This window comes from Cavia porcellus, unplaced genomic scaffold (assembly GCF_034190915.1).
Source record: "Cavia porcellus strain 051 isolate PalLab524CR breed Dunkin Hartley unplaced genomic scaffold, mCavPor4.1 scaffold_6, whole genome shotgun sequence".
Lineage (NCBI taxonomy): Eukaryota > Metazoa > Chordata > Mammalia > Rodentia > Caviidae > Cavia > Cavia porcellus.
The window spans coordinates 29,624,596-29,644,403 of NW_026947489.1; the positions used below are offsets into that span (position 1 = coordinate 29,624,596).

The window sequence follows — 19,808 nt, forward strand, 5'->3', positions numbered from 1 at the left end:
TGACCTCATCCATGACTAGGTCAGTTTGGGCAGTTGGTTGGTGCTTGTGCTGCTCCATGATGAGGAGAAACAAACTACAGAGTAGCAGGGCCGGGGGTTTAGTTCAGTGGCACAGGCGCCTGACTGGCAAGTGCTAGGTCATTGGTTCGATCCCAGTACAAAAATTACAGAGTAGCTTGGAGCTGGTGGGTGGACATTGTTAGGGCACAGAATCTATAGGCTTGGAGCTGTGTGGAGGTGAACATGGCATGGTTTTGTATTGGTTGGTGCAGCTCTTTATCCAAAAAACATTACTTTTATTTTCATGTTTCATTGCAGCCATATCTGTCTTTTCCTCACCAGTTCTGTTTCAATACCTTTTCCTCATTGAAGTAAAACTTTTCTGTTTCTCTGACCTGGTCTGGGACTCAAAGAGAGCCTATGTTTTTTATACACACTATTTTGAATATCCTTTCTTGCTGTCTGCCTAGAGAATTAATACCTTTCAAGATCTAATACTTAGCTCAGATATTGCATCCTCTGGAAGTGTTCAGAGTTAATTTAGGTTCTCCCTTCTCTGTATTTCTGTTCTTTTTTGTTTTTGTTTTTTTGGGATGGGATCTCTGTGCAGCCCAGGCTGGCCTCAAACTTGCAGTGATCCTTCTCCTTCTGCCTGGGATTACAGGCATGCACCACATGCCTGGCTTGTGTTCCCTTTCGTATAGACCACTCTTAATGGCATCTTACTCTCTGTATTCTAATCATTTCCCTGGCATCTTCTTTGCCAAGCAGTGTCCTTTTTCTGTGCCAGGGAACATTCCTGACTTTTCTGCTAGGCTCCAGTTCTGCTCCTGCATGTCTAGATTTTTCAGGTGTGGGGTAGATTCATGGCTGTACTGAGGGGCTTTTAGAAAACCTTTAGATGTCCCTCACTGGGAATGAATGACAGCTGGCCTGGCTTTCTGGACATCTGCTCTCTCCCTGCTAACATCTAATCGCCAAGGTTTTGTTTTGTTTTGTTTTGTTTTGTTTTGTTTTTAAAAGGAACTTGAATACAAAATGTCTAGTCTCTTACTTCTTTAAAGGTGGCTTCAAAATTCAGATGTAGGCCAGGTCTTGAGGGGCTGGGGTTACAGAATAATACACCAAGTAGGTTGAGATAATTGTGTTTGGTTGTAAATGTTGGGAGTATGAGAGGTTGGAGGTGGGATGGGTTTCACCCAGATGAAGAATAAAATAATCTAGATACAGCTCTGCTGGTTGCCTCAGGTGAAAACTCATGAGACTGTTACCAACATTTGTCAAAGGAACACATGCTGGGATGAGAATTAATAAGCAAGGGGCTGGGGATTTAGCTCAGCGGCATAAGCGCCTGCCTTGCAAGCAGGCAGTCGTGAGTTTGATCCCTGGTACAGATAAAAACGAAAAAGACAAAAAAAAAAAAAAAAAAAAAAAAGAATTGATAAGGAAGTAAGTTAATGTCTATGGATTACAAATTAATTTTACAATTTTATTGTTACAAATTAATTTTTTTCAGTGTGAACATACTTTGTTTCCATAAGTAAAAATTCAACTTTCTGATATAGAACACCCACAGTGAATTATAAAACACAAGACAATATTTAATATCATTCCTTTAGGATAAAATTCATAAAGCAGTTTCTCAAAAAATAATAGAAAAGTGAAGGAGACCCCACTGCCCAGCCCTCCCAGACCCCCTTTCATCTTGCTGTCTTCCTGGTCCTTATTCTCTGCTTTCCACTGGCCTCTCAGATTTACAAAACAAAACAAAGAAACAACAACAACTCCCCACCCCATGAGGCCTGTGAAAAAGGGAAAAAAAAAAAGCCCCGGAATACAAAAGAAAAGAATTTTTCCACAAAATCCCCTCTATCTGCAGGGGATGCCTCATAATCCTAGTGCCTGGGAAGCACTGCAGGTCAAGGGCATAGACACAGGGAGAAATGCACCCCAATAATGGCCCCTCACTCACTCATCTCAGAAATAGGCCTCACGGGCTTCCAGAGAGTTGAGAGAGGCCAGGACCCCCCCCCCACACACACACACACTGAAAGTATACAGAGATGCTTCCATGTGTCGGGCTGTCCAAGAGGGAGGGTTGGAAGGACACTTGCTATCCACTGAAATTTGGAGCCTTGACCAGAGCAGAATATCCACCTTTTAAAACTTTCTATATTTTTTGTATTGTTATACTTGGTTTTTTTTTTTTTTGGTCTTTTTCGTTTTTTATCGGTACCAGGGATCAAACTCACGACTGCTTGCTTGCAAGGCAGGCGCTTATGTCGCTAAGCTAAATCCCCAGCCCCTTGTACTGTTATACTTACTAAAAAAAGTAAGCAAGGAGCCTTAAAATATAAAAAGTTTAATAAAAGTTTGATTTAAGGGAAAGGAAGAGGATTCCAAGTTAGAGGACAGTCCAGGCAATTTAGTAAGATTTTGTCGCAAAATAAGGAACTGGGGCTGGGGATTTAGCTCAGCGGTACCAATAAAAAGGAAAAAGACAAAAAAAAGAAAAAAAAAAAAAAAGAACCAATTGTGATGGAGCATGCCTATAATCCTAGCACTCTGGAGACTGAGGCTGGAGGATTACTATGAGTTCAAGGTCAGCCTGAACTATATAGCAAGACCCTGTCTCAATAAAAAAAAAAAAAATACATAAAATAAAAGGGGCTGGGGATATAACTCAGCGAGAAGGAAGAATTCAGTCCTCAGTACCATAATGTCATTAAAAATGAAAGTGGTGGTCCTGGCATCATACTCTTACAATCCTACCACTCTAGAACCTGAGATGAAAGAATCACAAATTTGAGGTCAGCCTGGGCAATTTAGTAACTCGTCTCAAAGCGAATTTATCTAAAAATTTAAAAGACACCAGTATGTAGCTCAGTATGAAGCCCTGAGTTTAATCCCCAGAATTGTTTGATTAAAAAAAAAGTTGGGGGCCAGGAGAGAGCAAAAGGGATAAAAGGCAAATGAAGCAGGTAAAGATGATACTGCACATGTGAACCGTCTAAAAGCCTATCACCTTTCTTTCCCTTATTATTAACCTTAACAGTGAAAACAACTGGGAGGGGAATGGGCCGGCCAGATGTGCACAGCAGGGCACCTGGGGCATGAGAGGGCAGGTGGCGCTCCTGTGCTGTGCCTCTGGGCCTTCTTGAGTTGCCCCAGCAGGGGAAGGTGTGGGGCTGTCAGTGCCCAGCAGGTGGCAGCACCTCCCGCAGGCCGTCATGCGCCAGATGCTCTGAAGATGCTTCCTTCGCATACTTAGGTGTAGCACTACTGGCCACTTACTTCTGAGGAGTCTGGAAAGCCAGTGTGCCTCGCTTCTCCTCCCGGGAGTTTGAGCAGCAGGTAACCTGTATGCAGCCACAGCGTGGGCCAGAGGCCTGAGAAGCAGGGGCAGATTCTGTGATCTGTACTCTAGCTTCATTTACACCAGCTAGGTAGGCCATCCATGAAAGAGAACCTTGGTAACTATATTTATTTTTACTAATGAAAGATATGTTAGGGTTTCTTTTTTTCCTTTTCAGATAGAGTTACAAAGATGAAAACTAAAAGTGGACCATAACCTCCCCAGATAAACGCTGTTGACAATTTTTTTAAAATGATAATAAGGGACTAGGGACTTAGCTCAGTGGTATAAGCACCTGCTTGATAAGCACAAAGTCATGAGTTCAATCCCCAGTACCCCTGCAATGATAAAAGAAGTGCCCTTTAAGGTCTGAACAATCACAGAGAGATATAAAAGAAGTAAATTCTTCTTCCCCCTCTTCCTTCGTTCTCTTCAAAGGAGACTACCATTAAATTTCTTAGCAGTGCCTTGAGAAAAAAAATTAAACTGTGATCATGTTCAAGTATCCATAATTGTGTTTCATGTTTAAAAAATTTAAACCTAAAAATGATCATGTAATACAGTTGTGAGTTGGTTTCTTTTTTAAATGTTATCCCTAAGATTTTCCTAGCCAGGTGTGGTGATGCACGCCTGTAATCCCAGCACTCAAGAGGCTGAGGCAGGAGGATTGTGAAAGTTTGAGACCAACCTAGGCCACAAAGTGAGCTTAAGGCCAGCCTGAACTGCATCTGAGACCCTGTCTCAAAAAGACAAAAAAAAAAAAAAAAGAAAAAAAGAAAAAAAAGATTTTCTTGAGTCATTACACAGACTTCAGTGTATCATGTTTTTAATGGGTGTCTGTTGATGGAGATCCAGCTGGTCCCAATGGGCACCTAGTATAAACAGTGTTGGAATGGACATGCTTGTGTATTTACTTTGATGAGTATTTTAAGTATAGATTTCTAGGCTGAATCAAAAGAAAATTTGCGTTTGTGTCTTTGTGTGTTACTTGAGATTGAACTCAGGACCTTGCACATGTTGGGCAGTCACTTTACCACTGAGCCACATCCCTAATCTTTTTAAAATTTTATTTTGAGACAGGTTCTTGCTAGGTTGCCCAGGCTGGCTTTGAACCTGTGAGACTCTACATGAGACTCTCTACATGAGAGTTAGTATTCTACATGTGAGTAGCTGGGATTATAGGCATGCACCACAGAGGAGAGAACATTTTAAAATTTGATGGCAAAATTTTCCACTAGAAGGTTTTCCATAGTGGCACACACCTGTAATCCCAGCTTTCTGAGAGGCTGAGGCAGGAGGATCACAAATTCAGACTTTGCCTGGGCAACTTACCAAGACTGTCTCAAAATAAAAACTAAGAAAAAGGGATGTACAATGCCCTGGGTTCAATCCTCAGTTAAAAACCAAAAAAAGGTGTATGAAGAGCAGCTTCGTGCAGGTGGCTATAGAGAGACCAGGATGCTATGCTCCCGCCTCTGCTGGAGACCTTTGACATCGGCAGTGGTGAGACTGAGCATCCGCAGGAAAGAGGCCTGCTTCTCTGTGAGCTGCAGGGCTGGCTCCCTCCAGGGCCCTTGCCTCTTCCCTTGCAAATCTGCTTGGCAACTGTGAAGAGGGGCAGCAGCCTCTCTTTCAGATGGATACGGGGTTTCCCGTGTCACCTTAGCAAGGTCTTCCTGTTCATCCCTGGGGTGGGAATGAATGACATTGTCCTCTGACTCTTCCAGGTGAAGAAAGCATACAGGCAGAAGGCCCTCTCCTGCCACCCAGACAAAAATCCAGATAACCCCAAAGCAGGTGAGATTCAGGACAGGATGAGAAGATAGACCCATTCCCCTGACATGCGTTTCTCCGCTCTAAGTCATGGGTGTGAGGCCGTGGAGGGAGGTGCTCTGGGCAGGCGCACCCAGGGCCTCATATACTGGAGATGACCAGTCAGTTGCTGATGTTCTCACCAGTTCTTGCTGGTCTGGCATCTGCCAATGCCAGCTTTTCTAACTGCCTGTGGCTGCTTTAGAATGCTTTTTTTTGTGGTACTAGGGATCGAACTCACGACCTTGCACTTGCCAGGCAGGCACTTACGTCCCTGAGCTAAATCCTCAGCCCTGGAATGCTTTCTTTGAAAGAGGACGCCGTCACCAAATTTAACTTCATTTTTCTCCTGTTTTTTTTTGGTTTAGCCGAACTCTTCCACCAGCTTTCTCAGGCCTTGGAAGTGTTGACTGATGCTGCAGCCAGGGTGAGTGCCTCCTCGTTTAGGTGATGTCCCCTGTGGACAGAGATCACTGCTGCCATCAGCCTCCATGCTCTGGCCTCAGTCCTTGCTGTCTGAGCCTTGGAGACCCAGTCACCAGGCTGCTACTGGATGGCCCTGGGCTGGAAGTCAGGAGTCAGGAAACTACTGGGCTGTGTCTTTTTCTTTGGCCAATCTACTGCTCTGTATTCCTCCAGGCTGCATATGACAAGGTCAGGAAAGCCAAGAAGCAGGCAGCAGCGAGGACCCAGAAACTTGATGAGAAAAGGAAAAGAGTGAAGCTTGGTAGGTGACTTCATGGCTCCGAGTGGGATTTGGCTTGGCCCTCCCTCAGTTTTCTTCCAGGAACTTCTAGCTGTGGAATGCTTCTTAGTTGAGGCGCTGGGCAAAATACCCTTAGGAATAATAACAGTTACTAGATTTACTGTTGAAGTTTAGAATCTTGCTGGAGCCTAGATTTAGACTGCTAAAGTGTGAGTAGAATTGGTGTTCTTATTCCCTGTGGCAGGCCAGGTCTCTGCCATTCATTCCAGCCTCAGCCTGGCCCAGAGTTAGTACTCTGACAGCTCTCTCTGCAGGATTCCAAGAGGTCCAGGCTTGTTTGCTTTTCTCTGTGTCTGTCTGTCTGTGTCTCTGTCTTTCTGTCTGAGACGGGATCTTGCTATGTAGTTTAGTCTGACCTTGAACTTGTAGCCCAGGCTGGCCTTAAACTTGTGATTTTCCTGCATCAGCCTCCCAATGTGTGTCATCATGCCTGGCTTTTCTTTTTTCTTCTTTTGGTACTAAGGATTGAACCAAGGGCCTTCACATCCAGGAGCTACCCCCTCAGCCTGCAGTCCTCCTGCCTTAGCCTCCGAGAGTACTAGGTTTACAGCTGTGCAATACCAGTTCAGACTCTTTCTTTCTTTCTTTCTTTCTTTCTTTCTTTCTTTCTTTCTTTCTTTCTTTCTTTTTCTTTCTTTCTTTCTTTCTTTCTTTCTTTCTTTCTTTTTTTTTTGTGGTACTGGGGATTGAACTCACGACCCCGCATTTGCCAAGCAGGCATTTATGCCACTGAGTTAAACCCCCAGACTCTTTCCTTTCCTTTCTCTTTCTCTTTCTCTTTCTCTTTCTCTTTCTCTTTCTCTTTCTTTCTCTTTCTCTTTCTCTTTCTTTCTTTCTTTCTTTCTTTTCTTTCCTTTCCTTTCCTTTCCTTTCCTTTCCTTTCCTTTCCTTTCCTTTCCTTTCCCTTTCTTTCTTTCTTTCTTTCTTCCGTTCTTTCGGTTTGTGACAAGATCTCACCATGCAGTTCAGGCTGGTCTTGAACTTGCTTATGTAGCGCACTCTGGCCTTGAACTACTGGTGATCCTTTTGCCTCAGCCTCCTGAGTGCTGCGCCTACAGGCATGTACCACCATACCTGGTTTCCTTCTTTCTTTTTAAGTAGGGTCTCACTCTGTAGCCCAAACTGGCTTCAAACTCCTGCCCGTGTCTCCTGAGTGCTAGAGTTATAGGAATATATCACTATGCCTGATAGAGGCATTCTCTTTTAACAGCTTTATTTGGAGGTGTTCTTTGCATACCATAACATCTACCATTTTAAGTGTAAGGATCAGTGATTTTTAAAAATTAGCTGATGCCACTGTGACTACAAATCAATTTTAAAACACTTGCATCCATTGGATAAGACTGATATAGGCATCCTATAGCCTTCCTGCCTGTTCAATATGCACATATTTTGATAAGTACTTATATCATTCCAACACAGCCATTTCTACCCAGAAAAGAAGGATGGGTTGCAAACGTAGCTCAGAGGCAGAGCACTTGCTTAGCATGTGCAAGGCCCTGGGTTCAATCCCTGGTATGGCAGGGAAGAAAAAACGGTCATAGATGAATGAAGTACACAGAAAGGAAAGCAGGAAGTCCCAGTAGCTGGTCTGGCACAGGGCCACTGGCAGGTTTCCTGGGGAGGTAGGCAGGGTTGCAGAGCAGGGGTGATGCTTCCTGTACCCTTCTGCCTCTAGGGGAGTCCACAGTAAGGCGGGGAGGACAGGAGAGACAATGAAAACTTGAGCTCAGTGGTCCAACTTGAATCAACCCAAAACAAGGCCCCAGGTCAGGCCTTGGTGCCAAACCACAGGAGCAGAAGCTAGCACTCCTCCCACAGGTATCCCTGACACACAGCCCTGGGCTGCTGACATCAGCACCCACCCGCACCTGCTCCCGGTGTGTGTGGAAAGAACCAGCTTGGTCAGAGCATGAGCCGCTTTAACTCTTCCAGACCCCTGGCCACCTGGCTGGAATCCATCTGTCTTCTGTGCTCCAACCTTTGTCAAGAAAGTAACTTGGAGACCTATGGCAGGGTACAAGGGGCAGCAGATACTCTATGGCTTTGTCCTGTTGGACACTTTGGGGAAGCAGGCAGAGCTGGGGTGAGCTGATGCCATGCAGAGACTGCATAGACCAGCAAGTGGATCACATAACCCTTGTGTCTAGACCTGGAGGCCCGGGAGCGGCAGGCCCAGGCCCAGGGGAGTGAGGAGGAGGAAGAGAACCGGAGCACCAGGACTCTGGAGCAGGAGGTAAGCATCTGGCGTGCCATTTGCAGTGGCAGCAGGAGAAGGGATAGGGACAGGAGGGATGTGTGCGGGGCAGGGCTTGTTCTCCCCCGTTCTCCCCCGTGGGAGCTAGGTGATTTGTCCCATCTGCAGGTTACTGAGCACTTGCTTGCACGTGGAATCTGCCCAGGGATCTTTACAAGGTGAGCCAACCTGGAATTGGATCGGCACAGCATTGTCATCCCTCCGCCCTCACTCTACAGATTGCACGCCTACGAGAAGAGGGTTCCCGGCAGCTACAGGAGCAGCAGAGGCTCATCCAGGAGCAGATACGCCAGGACCGTGAGCAGAGGCTGAGAGGTGAGGGCACTGTGCTCTCCTGTCCCCTAGGCAGCTCCACCTTGCCTAGAGTGGCCACAATGACTGTTCCATTGAATGGCTTGGAGGCTTCCACCTACAAGAACCCTACAGTCATTCCATGGCCCCTCCGACATACTCTGCTGGTCCCTGCTTACCCGTTCTTTGGGGCCTGTGTGCCTTTACTATCTCTGGAACCTCCTGGCTGTTTTGTTTGGTCTTGGTCCCAAGCAGATGAGCAGGGGAAAGGTCCAGGGTAATTGCTTCAGTGGAATTGTGTGGTCTGTGCTCTGCCTCCTGCCCAAGAAGGTTTTTCCAGCTCTTCATTTAAAGAGAGCTACGGGTGACCTTCAGGAGGTGGGTGGGTAAGCCACCTTGGGGTTGGGGCAGGACAGCATCTACTTCCCCACCAGCCCCTCATTGTGGCGGGGCAAGTATTACCCTAGGTCAAGGGTGACCTTATCGGGTGGCTCTGGCTCTGGGCCACCTTTCTTGTGGATGCCTCATATTTTCCCTTTCTTCTTCTGCCAATATTTCTAGGAAAGGTGGAAAATAATGAAGGCAAAGGAACTCCCAAACTGAAGGTGAGCCTGGGCAGCATGCACGAGCCACCTAACAGCACCTCCCTCAGCAGGGACATACGGGCTTCGGGTGGGACACTGGGTCCCTGAGCAAGCTGGCACCAGTACCACATCCTTGCTATCCCTCAGTGCCTGGAGACCAGGCTGCTTCTCAGAGCTGGCCATGGTGGCTGTAGCCCCGGCGGTTGTAGGGCAGAGTGTCCCTCAACGTCCTCTAGAGAGAGTATCTTACAGGGTGGGCAGCATCGCTGAATGGGACTGGCTGCCTTGCCTCTCAGTTTTTATGAGGAAAACGTTTTTGGTGGTGCTCCCTAGATTACAGGTGCTTGGAGACGAGGGAGGCCAGGAAGGCCTCTTGCACACCACTGAGCTCAGATCAGGGTCTGATGGTGCTGAACCAAAGGTCAGTGCTTGATGATGCTGTTTTTTCAGCTAAAATGGAAGTGCAAAAAGGAAGATGAGTCCCAAGGTGGCTACTCCAAAGATGTCCTCCTGCGGCTTTTACAGAAGGTCAGCCTGCTCTCTTCCTCTCTGCCCTGTCATCTCAGCCCACAACTTTGCCAAGCCCAGGACTCTGCCCTGCGCTTCCCTTAACATCTCTACCTGCTTTTTGTGTATGTGTGTGTGTGCTGTCTCATAGACCATGGGGCAGCCTGGAAACTTCTCCTCAGGCACAGTGCTCCTGTCTCTTGTGTTGCCATGTGCTTCCTCCAGCTAGGTCTGTCTGTCCTTCCCTGCTTGGGTGTGCTGGGGGACAGGAGGTGGGGTCTGGCATGAAAGGCCACCCATTTTGCTCTTCCCAGCTGAGGCAGCTGTGCCATCTTGGCAGCCTGAATCACAGGCGTTTGCTCCTCTCTCCTTTGCAGTCCTGGACTCCTGAAATAAACTTATTTCCTACCTCTGATCTTGCTTGTCCGGGCCCCTGGTAATTATTCCCAATCTGAAAATGTACCAGCAGGCTTCGGGGCAGCCCTGGCTGGTTTCTGGCACAAGCTGGTCCCTGCCAATAGCTCAGCCACTGGGATCCCCTTATCTCTACAGTATGGTGAAGTTCTCAACCTGGTGATTTCCAGTAAAAAAGCAGGCACTGCCGTGGTGGAGTTTGCGACTGTCAAGGCTGCGGTAAGTGCTGTCTGCGTGTGGCTTAGGAATCTTTGTAGGGCAGGGACCCAATTTTGTGGACCTTTAGGATTTGGTGACCCACACTCTCTGGAACTCTCTGGGCTAGCTCAGAATGAAGCCTTACTCAAAAGTCCCTCACCCTCAAAGTGCTTGGGAGAACCCTCTCACCTCTAATTTCATGCTGGCTGGCTCACTACCTTCTTCCCTTCCCCACTCTTGGTTTGGAGCCCTGGGTTTTGCTCCACCAAATCAAAAAGCACATTCCCAGCACCCTTCCATGAGAAGGGTCAGAGCTTTGGTCACCACCATTTCCAGATAGCTGGGTTGCCAGCTCTACTAAGAAAACAAAATGTAGGTTCTTTCCTCTCTGCGGAGTACAGGGGGTCCCTGTCAGCTATTTGCATGCATGGCACCAGGACTGGATGCTCCATTTGACAGGAGCTGGCTTTCCGGAATGAAGTGGGCCTTGTGGATAACCCTCTGAAGATTTCCTGGTTGGAGGGACAGCCCCAGGACACAGCAGGCCCCAGCCACCCAGAACTGTCAAAGGTAAGGAGCCCAACCTTAGGCTAAGGACATCCTCCCGTATGTGTCCCTCAGGGGCCTTTCCTCCCAAGTCAGGTCAGCAGGAGTAAATTGAGATCCGCAGGTTCACCAGCCTGAGAAGGAGGGCATAAGTCCCTGCTGATCCCTTTTCCTCTCTGAGGGCCAAAGGCATCTTACCCTGAATGTCATTATTGCTGTTATTTTTGGTGCTGGATCAAGCCTAGAGCTTCATGCATGCTACATACATGTGCTGCATCACAGGGCTGCACCCCTAGTCCAACACAGTGCCCTTCACCCGCCTTTCCTTCTACATCCATCTCCTCTTGGGGCTTCCCTCACCCAGAGGGCCCACAGGTTTCATGTGAAGCACTTGGAACCTAGATAACCTAGTGCTATAGGGAGAGACCGCTACCTAAGGCAGTCATTTCTTTCCCAGGCTCATCAGTTTTCCAGGGGTGTCTCTGGCTACCCAGAAGGAACTATGAAAGTGTTCTCTCTAGAGAGAACACTGTCCCCTTGAAGGGGGACTGCCTGCTAAGTCTGGGTGCCCCACTCCTGCAGAAGGGTGCAACTTCCAGCTGATGCTATCCCAGTGCTGGCTGTTAGTCCTCGGGGTTCCTGGAAGGCTTGTGTTCCCCACACCTCCCAAGTCCTTGTGTTTTCCGACTTAGATGCAGGGGCTGGGGTTGCAGTGCTCTTGGTCACACCTGACACCTCCTTAGTGGGACAGATTGATCTGGGGAGGAAGCCAGTAACCTGGCTTTTCATGTCTCTCAAACACTCCAGGTGCCTGTGGAGTGAACCCAGCCCCACACTAGGTTAGCAGGAGCTCTGCTCACCATCAATCTCTCCATCTGCATCAGGGGCAGAAGCTTTCTGTGTGTCTCCCCCACCCAGAACAGAGGAGGACTGTGAAGTGGGCTGAGCCCAACTCAGGACTCTGGTTTAAAAGAAGCTTCGTTCCCCTACCTTCAAGTCCCAGCACTTTACAGCCCCAAGTAACACTGTACAGGTTGTAGTGGAAAGAATTTTATTATCTCCTGTACATACAAAGGGACATATAGCTTGGCATCTCCACACAAGAGGAGGAAAGGAGGCCAGAGATTTAGGTTGTGGAGGCAGCGTGTATCAGAGTGCTCCTGAGCTCTGGCTTCCAGTCTTCTTGCCAGGCCACAGGGTGAGGCAGTGGCACACTGGCTCACTGGACCTAGTGGGCTTGGCTGGGCTGGTAGTCCCACTGTCAGGGGTTGGGCAAGGCAGAGCTCCCCAGGTTTGGTGGAAGATTCTGGAGACCAGGTTCACTGCTTTATGGTTTAGTATCCGCCCTGATCCAGTCCTCTTGTCTCCTCACGAAGGAATCTGCTACCGTTTCTGCAGTATTGCCCAAGGCTGCCATCGTTAACACTTGTGGGGATCCCTAAGGCACCCTTTTGCAAGCTGTGTTGGTACCTTTGGCTGACATTCCCTCCCTCGGGCCTCAGGGTTGCTCAGGCAGGTGTGGTGACAGGCTGTCTCTTATGTCCTCTTTCCTATTAATGATTTGTTTGGTGGTCTTCCTGCATTTCAGTCTCTAACTTCTGCCCTGCCAGCCTGTCCAAGGAACTTAGTCCAAGGCTATCCGTGTTCTTGCTTATGCCTCCAGCGTGGCACCATTTACCAGGTATAACTATGCAGCCAGGAACTCACTTTGCAGTTTTACTTCAAGGTATTTGAATAGCCACATGTAGCAAGTGGCTACCAGACTGGACAAAGCAGGCCTCTTTCCCTCTCTTCTCAAGCCTCCCCACTGCCCCTTCAGCCTGGGTTGGACCACTTTTGCCCAGATGTGTCCTGTGACCCCTCTGCTGACAGTGGCTCCAGAGGAGGCTGCTGCAGGGCAGTGTCTATTCTGCCAGTTGGTGCCCTCGCCCTGGCTCGCCCCTGTGCCATCTTGTCACTCTGCTGGCCTCTGTGGTTATCGGGTGTGGCCCCTCCTTCCTGGCTTCAGCAGCTTCCTTCAGGGCTCCTGCTAGATAGAAAATGATCCCCCACATGTCCACTGGCTGGTCTTTTCATTCTGGGGTGCCTGGAACAACTGTTCAGGACTGAAGGCAGGAAGCACCCCTGCCTTGCCCTTGTTGCTCAGCTACACCCTCCTCCCCTGGGTTACCAGGGTCCAGCTCTTCTGTTGCCCCCGCTCTGCCCCGCTCACCCCACTCAGAAGCTGAGCTCGCTGGGGAACTGCTCCCTCAGCATCTGTAGAACCTCCTCAAGAAGCGAAATCCCCAGGTCCACCTTGAAGGAGGAGAAAGGATCACTGAGGTCCGGAGAAGGTGTCCTCTGGAAGGGGACAGTGTCTGAAAGGTCTTCCTCTGAGGACTGGTGGAGGGTGCCCACCAGGGAGAGCGTCGAGGGCAGGGTGGCCGAGTAGGCAGCAGCGTAGGCGGCTGGGGGCTCCAGGATGTTGGGGCAGCTGGAGCTTTCTCGGTAGAGGCGAGGAGGCTTAGGTGGAGCCAGCAGGGTGGCCCGGGGCTGCTCATCCCCCCACAAAGGCAGACGCCGCCCATCTGGCCTCCCTCGGAGTTCCCGGATGACCTCACGATTACTGTACTCCTCGTGGTCACCACCGGCAGTGCTGGCCTGGCTAAGTACACTGCCCTGTCGTCGGAGTCGCCGTGGCCGTCCCAGGGTCAGCCGCTTGAGGAAGGAGGCATTGCGGAAGGAGCCTTTCCGCCAGGTCTCCATTGACCCAGGGGAACTTCAGACACCTCGGAAGCTCAACAGTCAGGCACTTAACAGCAACCAGTGACCATCTGGTCCCCACTGGGCCCTGAATGCCAAGAGTCAGGGACAGCCTGGGTGTGCTAGGAACAGAGACCTGGGTTTCCACTCAGCATGGTCTTCTGGCCAGCATCTTGGATGGTGGCACAAGGCCCAGGAAGAGTGCTTTTTGTCCAGAAGAGCAAAGAGCTGGGAGTTCTGGCAGCAAGAGGTCCCACAGGAACAGGAGTGACCTGGTTACCTGACAGGACAGTGGAAAAAACCCCAGCGGGAACAGAGCACTTACTGAGCTGGAGCGAGGGCAGTGGTGGCACAGGAAGATCCTCTCACAGCTCCATCCGCAGGCGGGAGGGGATGGCCGGGCTCACCCTCTGCTGTGGGCACCGCCGTCTCTAGGCCAGCGGAGGACTGTGCCTTCTCTGCTGATGGCTGTGAGACTCTGATTAGTGGCTTGGCTGTTTGTGCCAGTGTGGCAGTGGCGGTGTTTTGTTTTCAGCTGACTCAGTCAGGTGGGAAGCCGGTTTCATGCTCCAAGGTAATTGCAGCATCCGCAGGCAGGAGCGGGGCAGCTGTGGCCAACACCCCAGGGCGACGAGGAGCTTCGGATTCCTCTTGAGACTGGTCTGGGGGCAGCCTGGGTTGTGTGTCACCATGCTGCTTCCTGTCTCACCATAGCCCCACCACCCTGGCCCCAGCCCCTGGTGTGTCTGGGAGGAGCCCAGAAGGGTGAGAAACCTGTCACTGGGGTAGGTGACTCAGGCCTGGGGCCTAGTGACAGGCCCTCATTAGCAGAGTCTGCAGGAATGGAGACTGTGGATGGAGGCAGAGGGCGTGTTAACGGGAAGCAGCCTGTGAAGGGCTCAGCTCCTCCCAGGGCCAGGCCATGCAGGGTGACTCCAGCAGTAAGGTGGGGAAGGGAGCAGTGCCCTCCCTGTGGTCTGCCAGCCAGCCCGGCTGCTGGTTGCCTGCTCCTCCCTCCTCACCCTGAGGGCCGCTCATCCTTCCCCTCTGCATCTGGCCTCCTTTGGGCCCTGCTTCTGCAGAGGTGCTGGGCCAGGTGATGCTGCTTTGAACTGTTGATGCCCTAGAGGTCTGGCCAGGAGGGCCGCTCTCCAGGGAGAGGGAAGTCAGCTGGGCCTGTGGGAGGGGCTGGGCTGGGCAGGGCAGGGCTGAGTAGTGCTTCCTGTTTCTGTGTTCCCCTTGCCCTGAACCAGTTGGCCAAGGCCTGGCAGCTTAACTCCAGCCACACCCTCTTATTCCTGGGTCACTGACCATCCAACTTTCCTCCTGGCCTGTCTCATAGAGTGTACAGTTCCGCACTAGACAGGCCACCACGCTGTCACTCAGGTGTGCTGCACAGCTCTCCCCGCAGTGGGCAGACCCCACAGAGGTCTCCCAGCAAGGGAGGGCGCGATGGAATTCATCCTGCAGACCTCATCAGGGGCTGGGGTTGGCACCTCAGGCTCTGCTGCGGAGCTGCTTCTCTACCCCACAGCACTTGCCCACTGAGCTGCTTGTTTATTATTCTTTGGATTATTAAAATATAGCTCTCTCTCAGGGCTGGGGATTTAGCTCAGCGGCATAAGCACCTGCCTTACAAGCAGGCGGTCGTGAGTTCGATCCCCGGTACCGATAAAAAAAAAAGTGAAAAAAAAAAATATAGCTCTCTTTCCCCCCACGCTGTGCTGGCGAGATCATAAAAGAAACCATGGGCTCTGCCCTCTGGGAGCTACTGGTGTACACTTAGGGTCAAGCTGGTCTCCTGCTTGCTCTCCTGCTATCTAGAGCGAGCTGTTTGAGGCTGTGTCCTCAGACCCACCCTCAGAGCACAGGCAGCCAGGCAGTGGGGAGGGGACAGTAGGGAGGGGACAGAGCCCTGGTCTGTGCTCAGCAGAGCTGCTCCTTGGAAGCCCGTGTGAGGCAGATGTGGGCTAAGGGGAAGGAAAGGAGCAGACAGGGGGAAGTAATTTGCTAGAGAGATGAAGCAGAAGGGGCCAGGAGTATAGCTCAGCAGTGCAAGTGCTTGCCTGGCAAGCGTGAGATTGTGAGTTCGATCCCCAGTACTTACCCCCACCCCCCAAAAAAGAGATGAAGCAGAGCTAATTATACATGGCATTTGTGGGTGGGAGGCAGCTGTTGCGAGGGTCGAAGGAAGCTGGCAGAGGAGACCAGGGCTGGGGCGCAAGGCCTGTGGTGTCTGAAAGCACACAGGCGAGCCAGGGTCCCAGGAAGGTGTTTCTGGTCCTTCCTTTTGTCTGTCGTCTTCCCCTGTGACACTTAGACCTTATCTCTGCCCCCGAGGCTGGTGCCTGTGGGGCTGTGCCCTCATGTCCCTGACACTTCGCTGTCACTTCTGTCTCCCAGGGCTCAGTGCTGTCAGAGAGGGACTACGAGAGCCTTGTCATGATGCGCATGCGCCAGGCAGCCGAGCGCCAACAGCTGATCGCCCAGATGCAGCAGGAGGACAAGGGGCAGCTCACGTAGCCCCAAATTCTCACCTTCCCTCCCCACTGCCTTTTTCTAAAACCAGTTCCAATAAAATTTTTTAAAAAAGAGTCTACCATTAACTTATGTAGGGAATTGGGCTCCCTTTCTAAGTGTGGCAGAACCCCAGGAATCTGAGTCATGAGTCACTGCCAAGCAGAGCAGAGGAACAACCACTCATCAGAGCCCTTTATTGGCGTGGACAGGCCCTGCAGCACCTGCCTGCCCATCCTGGGCCGTCCTCCACTGGACTGTTCGCTCCCGATGGGCGGCCTACAGCTGAGGGAGATGTAACACCTGGGTAAACCCCGCCCCCCCACACCCTGACTGGGGCAATGCCAACCCTGCCCATCCGTGCTTGGCTGAAGATGACAATTTAGGGGGAGAGAGTGGGCAGTCCGTGAAGCACGGCTTCTAAAGAAGAGGAGCCCCACCTGCATTCAGTGCGAGGAGGTCACTCCTTATGCAGGCACCACACCAGGGTCTGGCCCACCCCCGTCATGCTCAACACTCGGAAGCCCCTGCGTTCCAGCTTGTCCAAGACTATTCGAGGAGGGTCGTTGACATAGTATTCACAGCTGCAAAGAGACCAGGGTGGTGGGCGACATGTGAGAGGACACAGAGCCAGCCCCATACAAAGCTGGGAGCCAGGCCGGTCAGGAGCTCCACTGAGTTTGCCAGGTGCTTCCCGGATGATGGGCTAATGCACATTCACAGCGCCTCCTGGCAAACACTTCACATGCGTTCAATTTTTCCCCATAAGCCTAACAGAGGTTACACCTGAGTACATGGAGGAGCTTGAGCAGCTTTCATTGTCACAGAGTAACCCCATTAATCTGGAGCCCCTCCTTCCCCATCTCAGAAGGAGCCTGCTCAAATTGTCCTGGCATCTGGGCCCCTCTAGCTGCCCCACTGTCCTACAGTCTGGGAACCACGAGGCTGACCCTTCTCTGGCATGGAGAATGTTTGGTGCTACGGGGCTGTGAAGCTGGGAGGGGGAAGGATGCCTCAGGGCCAAGCGCTAGTGTTGGCATCTGAACCCCAGCCCTGACCCAGGCTGCCCTGGGCATGATCTTTGAATTGAAACTCACACTGATAACTCTCAAGAATGCAGTCTGTGTGGTCAGCCCCCCCCCCCCACACACACATAGGGGGCTGCATAGGAAGGGTATGGGCAGAAAAGGAAGCAGGAGTCTTAGTTTTGATGCAGAGATGGGGTGAGGGCCGCCCAGGAAAGTGGGCAGGTCCCCAGGCCAAAGCAGAGCTGGACGCAGGACCCAAGCACCCCTGCTGTTTCTAGGGCTGAGCCTTCTCAGTAGCTCAAGATGGAAAGTTTCTCTGTCTGCCTTTGCGTCATGGGGTCCAGCTTAGAGCTGCGAGGGCCAGACAAGCAATGCCTGCTTACAGAGCCCCACACTTGGGACACTGACTGTCCTCCCACAAGGATGTGCTCCCAAGCCAGTGGGGGCTTCCTGACTGGGGAGGGGGAACTGTGGATGGGACCAGCTGCCAAGTCCAATGCCCCCAGATGAACGTAGCAGGGCCCAGGCTGGATAGAGTATAGAGAATAGGCAGAACGAGGGGCTCCCAGGGAGAAGATGCTGAGGGACACCCGTACTTACAAGTTGTTCCCCAGGACGCTTCTCTTGGAGGCCCCCAGATGCTGCATCAGCTCCGGGTCCGAGTGCTCATCGCCTACCATGGTGGGGCCCACCTCCTGCAGGATAAGCCAGACAGCTGCCTGCTTGTTTGCCAGGGTGCTTGGAAGACCTCATTCTGCTACCTCCTGGTCCTGGCAAACCAGGTGAGGCTGCAGGCAGCAGTGAGGGGCCCTGGAGGCTGAGACCAAGCTGGGAAGGGGTGGGGCCCATCACTGAACAGCCTAGTAGTGTGGGCCTCCCTGACCCCTCCAGGCAGAGCTGGGTGGCACCCTCGAACCAGGCACTACCCCCATGTTTGTGTGTCAAGATCACATGAAGAATGAGAGGCACAAACACATGTTCACACAAAAGCTTGTGCCCAGACAAGTGAATTTAAGTTACCAAATAATCTAAACGTGTACCCGTATTAATTAGCAGCCTGATTTGCAGCCAAAAGGTGGAAACAAAAATTTGTCATTTGATGACTGGGTAAATAGAATGCATAGCCTCAGTGGCAATAAAGGAATAAGCACCAATCCGTGCTGCAATGTGCACGGAGCCAGAAAACACGGAAGGAAGAGACGCCAGACACAGGAAACCACACAGGGTCAGCGCATTGGTCAGTGGTCACTGTGGGTGGGAGAAATGAATGAGTGTAGTGGGTGCAAGGTTCCTCTGGAGATGTCAGAACCGTTCTAGAATTGTTTCCACAACTCTAAATATGAAAAGAAAAAAGTTGAATTGTACACTTCTAAGTAAGCACGTGCATTTTTTGGAATCTGTAATATGTCAGTAAGCTATAATTTTTTTAAAAAGAATCATTAAAGGAAGATATTTCTAAATATGCCTCTCTTAAATTCAGAGAGCTTGTACTGGGAAGAGGTCCAGGAACTCATATTTCAGCAACTGGAAAAGTGCAGGTTACTGGTACCAAACCGCTCTTGTGATGATGAACCCACCCATCTGCACTTTCCTTCATCCCAAGGGGACTGGGTACCCTCTTCTGGTCACCCCAGAGCCAGGAAGTGGAGAGGACCATCTTAATGCCCCAGGATGCTCAGTTACCCAGCACCTTCATTTGCCAAAGACTGAGACCTGGGCTCTTGGCTGTTGTCCTCCCCTCTCCCTCCTCCAAGCAGGCTGGGGCGGGCTCTCCTTCGGAGGGCCTCTGGGCGGCCAGTGGCTGCACGCGGCCAGGGACGGGGCACAGGGCGTCCAGCGCGTTCGCAGCTCCTATTCCTTCCTATACCGCGGTCCTCAGGTAATGCCCTTCGTGTTTGTGGAGCGGCTCCAGGAGGGCATTGTGCAGCACGTGCGAGGCCAGGGCTCCCCCCGTCATGGGACAGGTCCTGCTCGCCCCAAGTCCCCTACGTGCCTTCCTGTGCAGGACGTGTCGCCTGGGACTCGGCCCAGGGTCGCTCCAGGCGCCCTTGTCCCGCGGGGGCCTCATGGAGGAGGTGGGTACTCACCATGCGGATCTGGGTGCTGATGAGCAGGTAGGGCATGGCTCGCGTCCCGCCCGGCTCCCCTGCGGCTCTGGGCTCCGCGCAGCGCTGGATACCAGCACAAGGTTGTGCAGTTGCTGCCGCGGGTCCCGTTACTCGGCTCCGGCCCCCGCGGCGTCCACCCCTCCCCTGTGCCGCCCCTGCCGTCGGCCAATCAGGCGCGGGCGCCGTGCGGCTCGCAGGCTCCGCCCTCCCCTGCTCTCCAGGCAGCGGACTTGGACCCGGGTGCACCTGTGGACTTGGTGGAACCATCGCGCGGCCCGGGCCTGGGTTTGCGGGACAGGGATCCAAGGGGACGGGACGCGTGCTGACCCTGCGCCCCTTTCCTGCAGTACCTCCAAGCCTTGCTGCCTCCGCCCCCCACGCCAATCTCCTTGAGGCAGAGCGCAGGGCAAAGGGTGCTCCGGGCCAGTAGCTACCTGCTCAGGGACGCCACGACATTTTTAGCGGACCCTCACTTCCTCTCAGCAGAACATCTTTCCCAGAGATTTATTTATTTATTGAAACAGGGTCTCAAGCTGGTCTTGAACTCACATAGTAGCCCCAGGCTGGCCTCGAACTCGTCGACGCTCCTCCTGCCTCAGCCTCCCAACTGCTGGGATTACAGGCGTGCTGCGCCACCATGCCTGGCGTTCTCAGAGATTCTTTATGCGCGCGGGAAGTCGACC

At 51.6% G+C, this 19,808-nt stretch overlaps 3 protein-coding genes across 5 annotated transcripts in view; 1 reads left to right on the top strand and 2 right to left on the bottom strand.

Moving 5' to 3' along the window:
• Nucleotides 1-16,066, top strand: part of Dnajc17 (DnaJ heat shock protein family (Hsp40) member C17) — a 46,657-nt gene extending 30,591 nt beyond the window's left edge. The window contains exons 2-12 of one of the 2 annotated variants that reach the window (XM_063250278.1): nt 5,083-5,152; nt 5,536-5,594; nt 5,807-5,894; nt 8,084-8,169; nt 8,409-8,505; nt 9,043-9,086; nt 9,516-9,593; nt 10,125-10,205; nt 10,644-10,754; nt 12,319-12,411; nt 15,876-16,066. In XM_063250278.1, coding sequence (XP_063106348.1) covers nt 5,083-5,152; nt 5,536-5,594; nt 5,807-5,894; nt 8,084-8,169; nt 8,409-8,505; nt 9,043-9,086; nt 9,516-9,593; nt 10,125-10,205; nt 10,644-10,754; nt 12,319-12,411; nt 15,876-15,995 — 927 coding nt within the window. In that variant the 3' untranslated portion in view covers nt 15,996-16,066. The remainder of the gene's footprint in view (nt 1-5,082; nt 5,153-5,535; nt 5,595-5,806; nt 5,895-8,083; nt 8,170-8,408; nt 8,506-9,042; nt 9,087-9,515; nt 9,594-10,124; nt 10,206-10,643; nt 10,755-12,318; nt 12,412-15,875) is intronic. The other variant, XM_003475426.5, reaches the window with a different exon arrangement.
• CUNH15orf62 (chromosome unknown C15orf62 homolog) lies at nt 11,765-15,878 on the bottom strand. Its single transcript, XM_005006209.4, has one exon. It carries the CDS (start codon nt 13,473-13,475, stop codon nt 12,948-12,950), a length of 528 nt encoding a protein of 175 aa, XP_005006266.1. The 5' UTR covers nt 13,476-15,878; the 3' UTR covers nt 11,765-12,947.
• Nucleotides 16,067-16,157: 91 nt separating the features above from the next.
• Gchfr (GTP cyclohydrolase I feedback regulator) lies at nt 16,158-19,281 on the bottom strand. Of its 2 annotated transcripts, XM_005006210.4 has the most exons (4): nt 19,105-19,281; nt 17,618-17,712; nt 16,430-16,573; nt 16,158-16,274 (listed from the first exon to the last, which is right to left on the bottom strand). In XM_005006210.4, exons 1-3 carry the CDS (start codon nt 19,138-19,140, stop codon nt 16,450-16,452), a joined length of 255 nt encoding a protein of 84 aa, XP_005006267.1. In that variant the 5' UTR covers nt 19,141-19,281; the 3' UTR covers nt 16,158-16,274; nt 16,430-16,449. The 2 variants fall into 2 exon arrangements, with proteins under 2 accessions (XP_005006267.1, XP_003475744.1); XM_003475696.5 differs by having other exon boundaries at nt 16,158-16,573.
• Nucleotides 19,282-19,808: the final 527 nt, after the last annotated feature.

Bases quoted from the DNA above. Each gene is read 5' to 3' on its own strand.
- CUNH15orf62 (XM_005006209.4), bottom strand. From the start codon at position 13,475: ATGGAGACCTGGCGGAAAGGCTCCTTCCGCAATGCCTCCTTCCTCAAG.
- Gchfr (XM_005006210.4), bottom strand. From the start codon at position 19,140: ATGCCCTACCTGCTCATCAGCACCCAGATCCGCATG. The intron at 17,713-19,104 runs GTGAGTACCCAC...CTTATCCTGCAG, and splicing joins TCAGCACCCAGATCCGCATG to GAGGTGGGCCCCACCATGGT. The intron at 16,574-17,617 runs GTAAGTACGGGT...GTCTCTTTGCAG, and splicing joins AGCGTCCTGGGGAACAACTT to CTGTGAATACTATGTCAACG.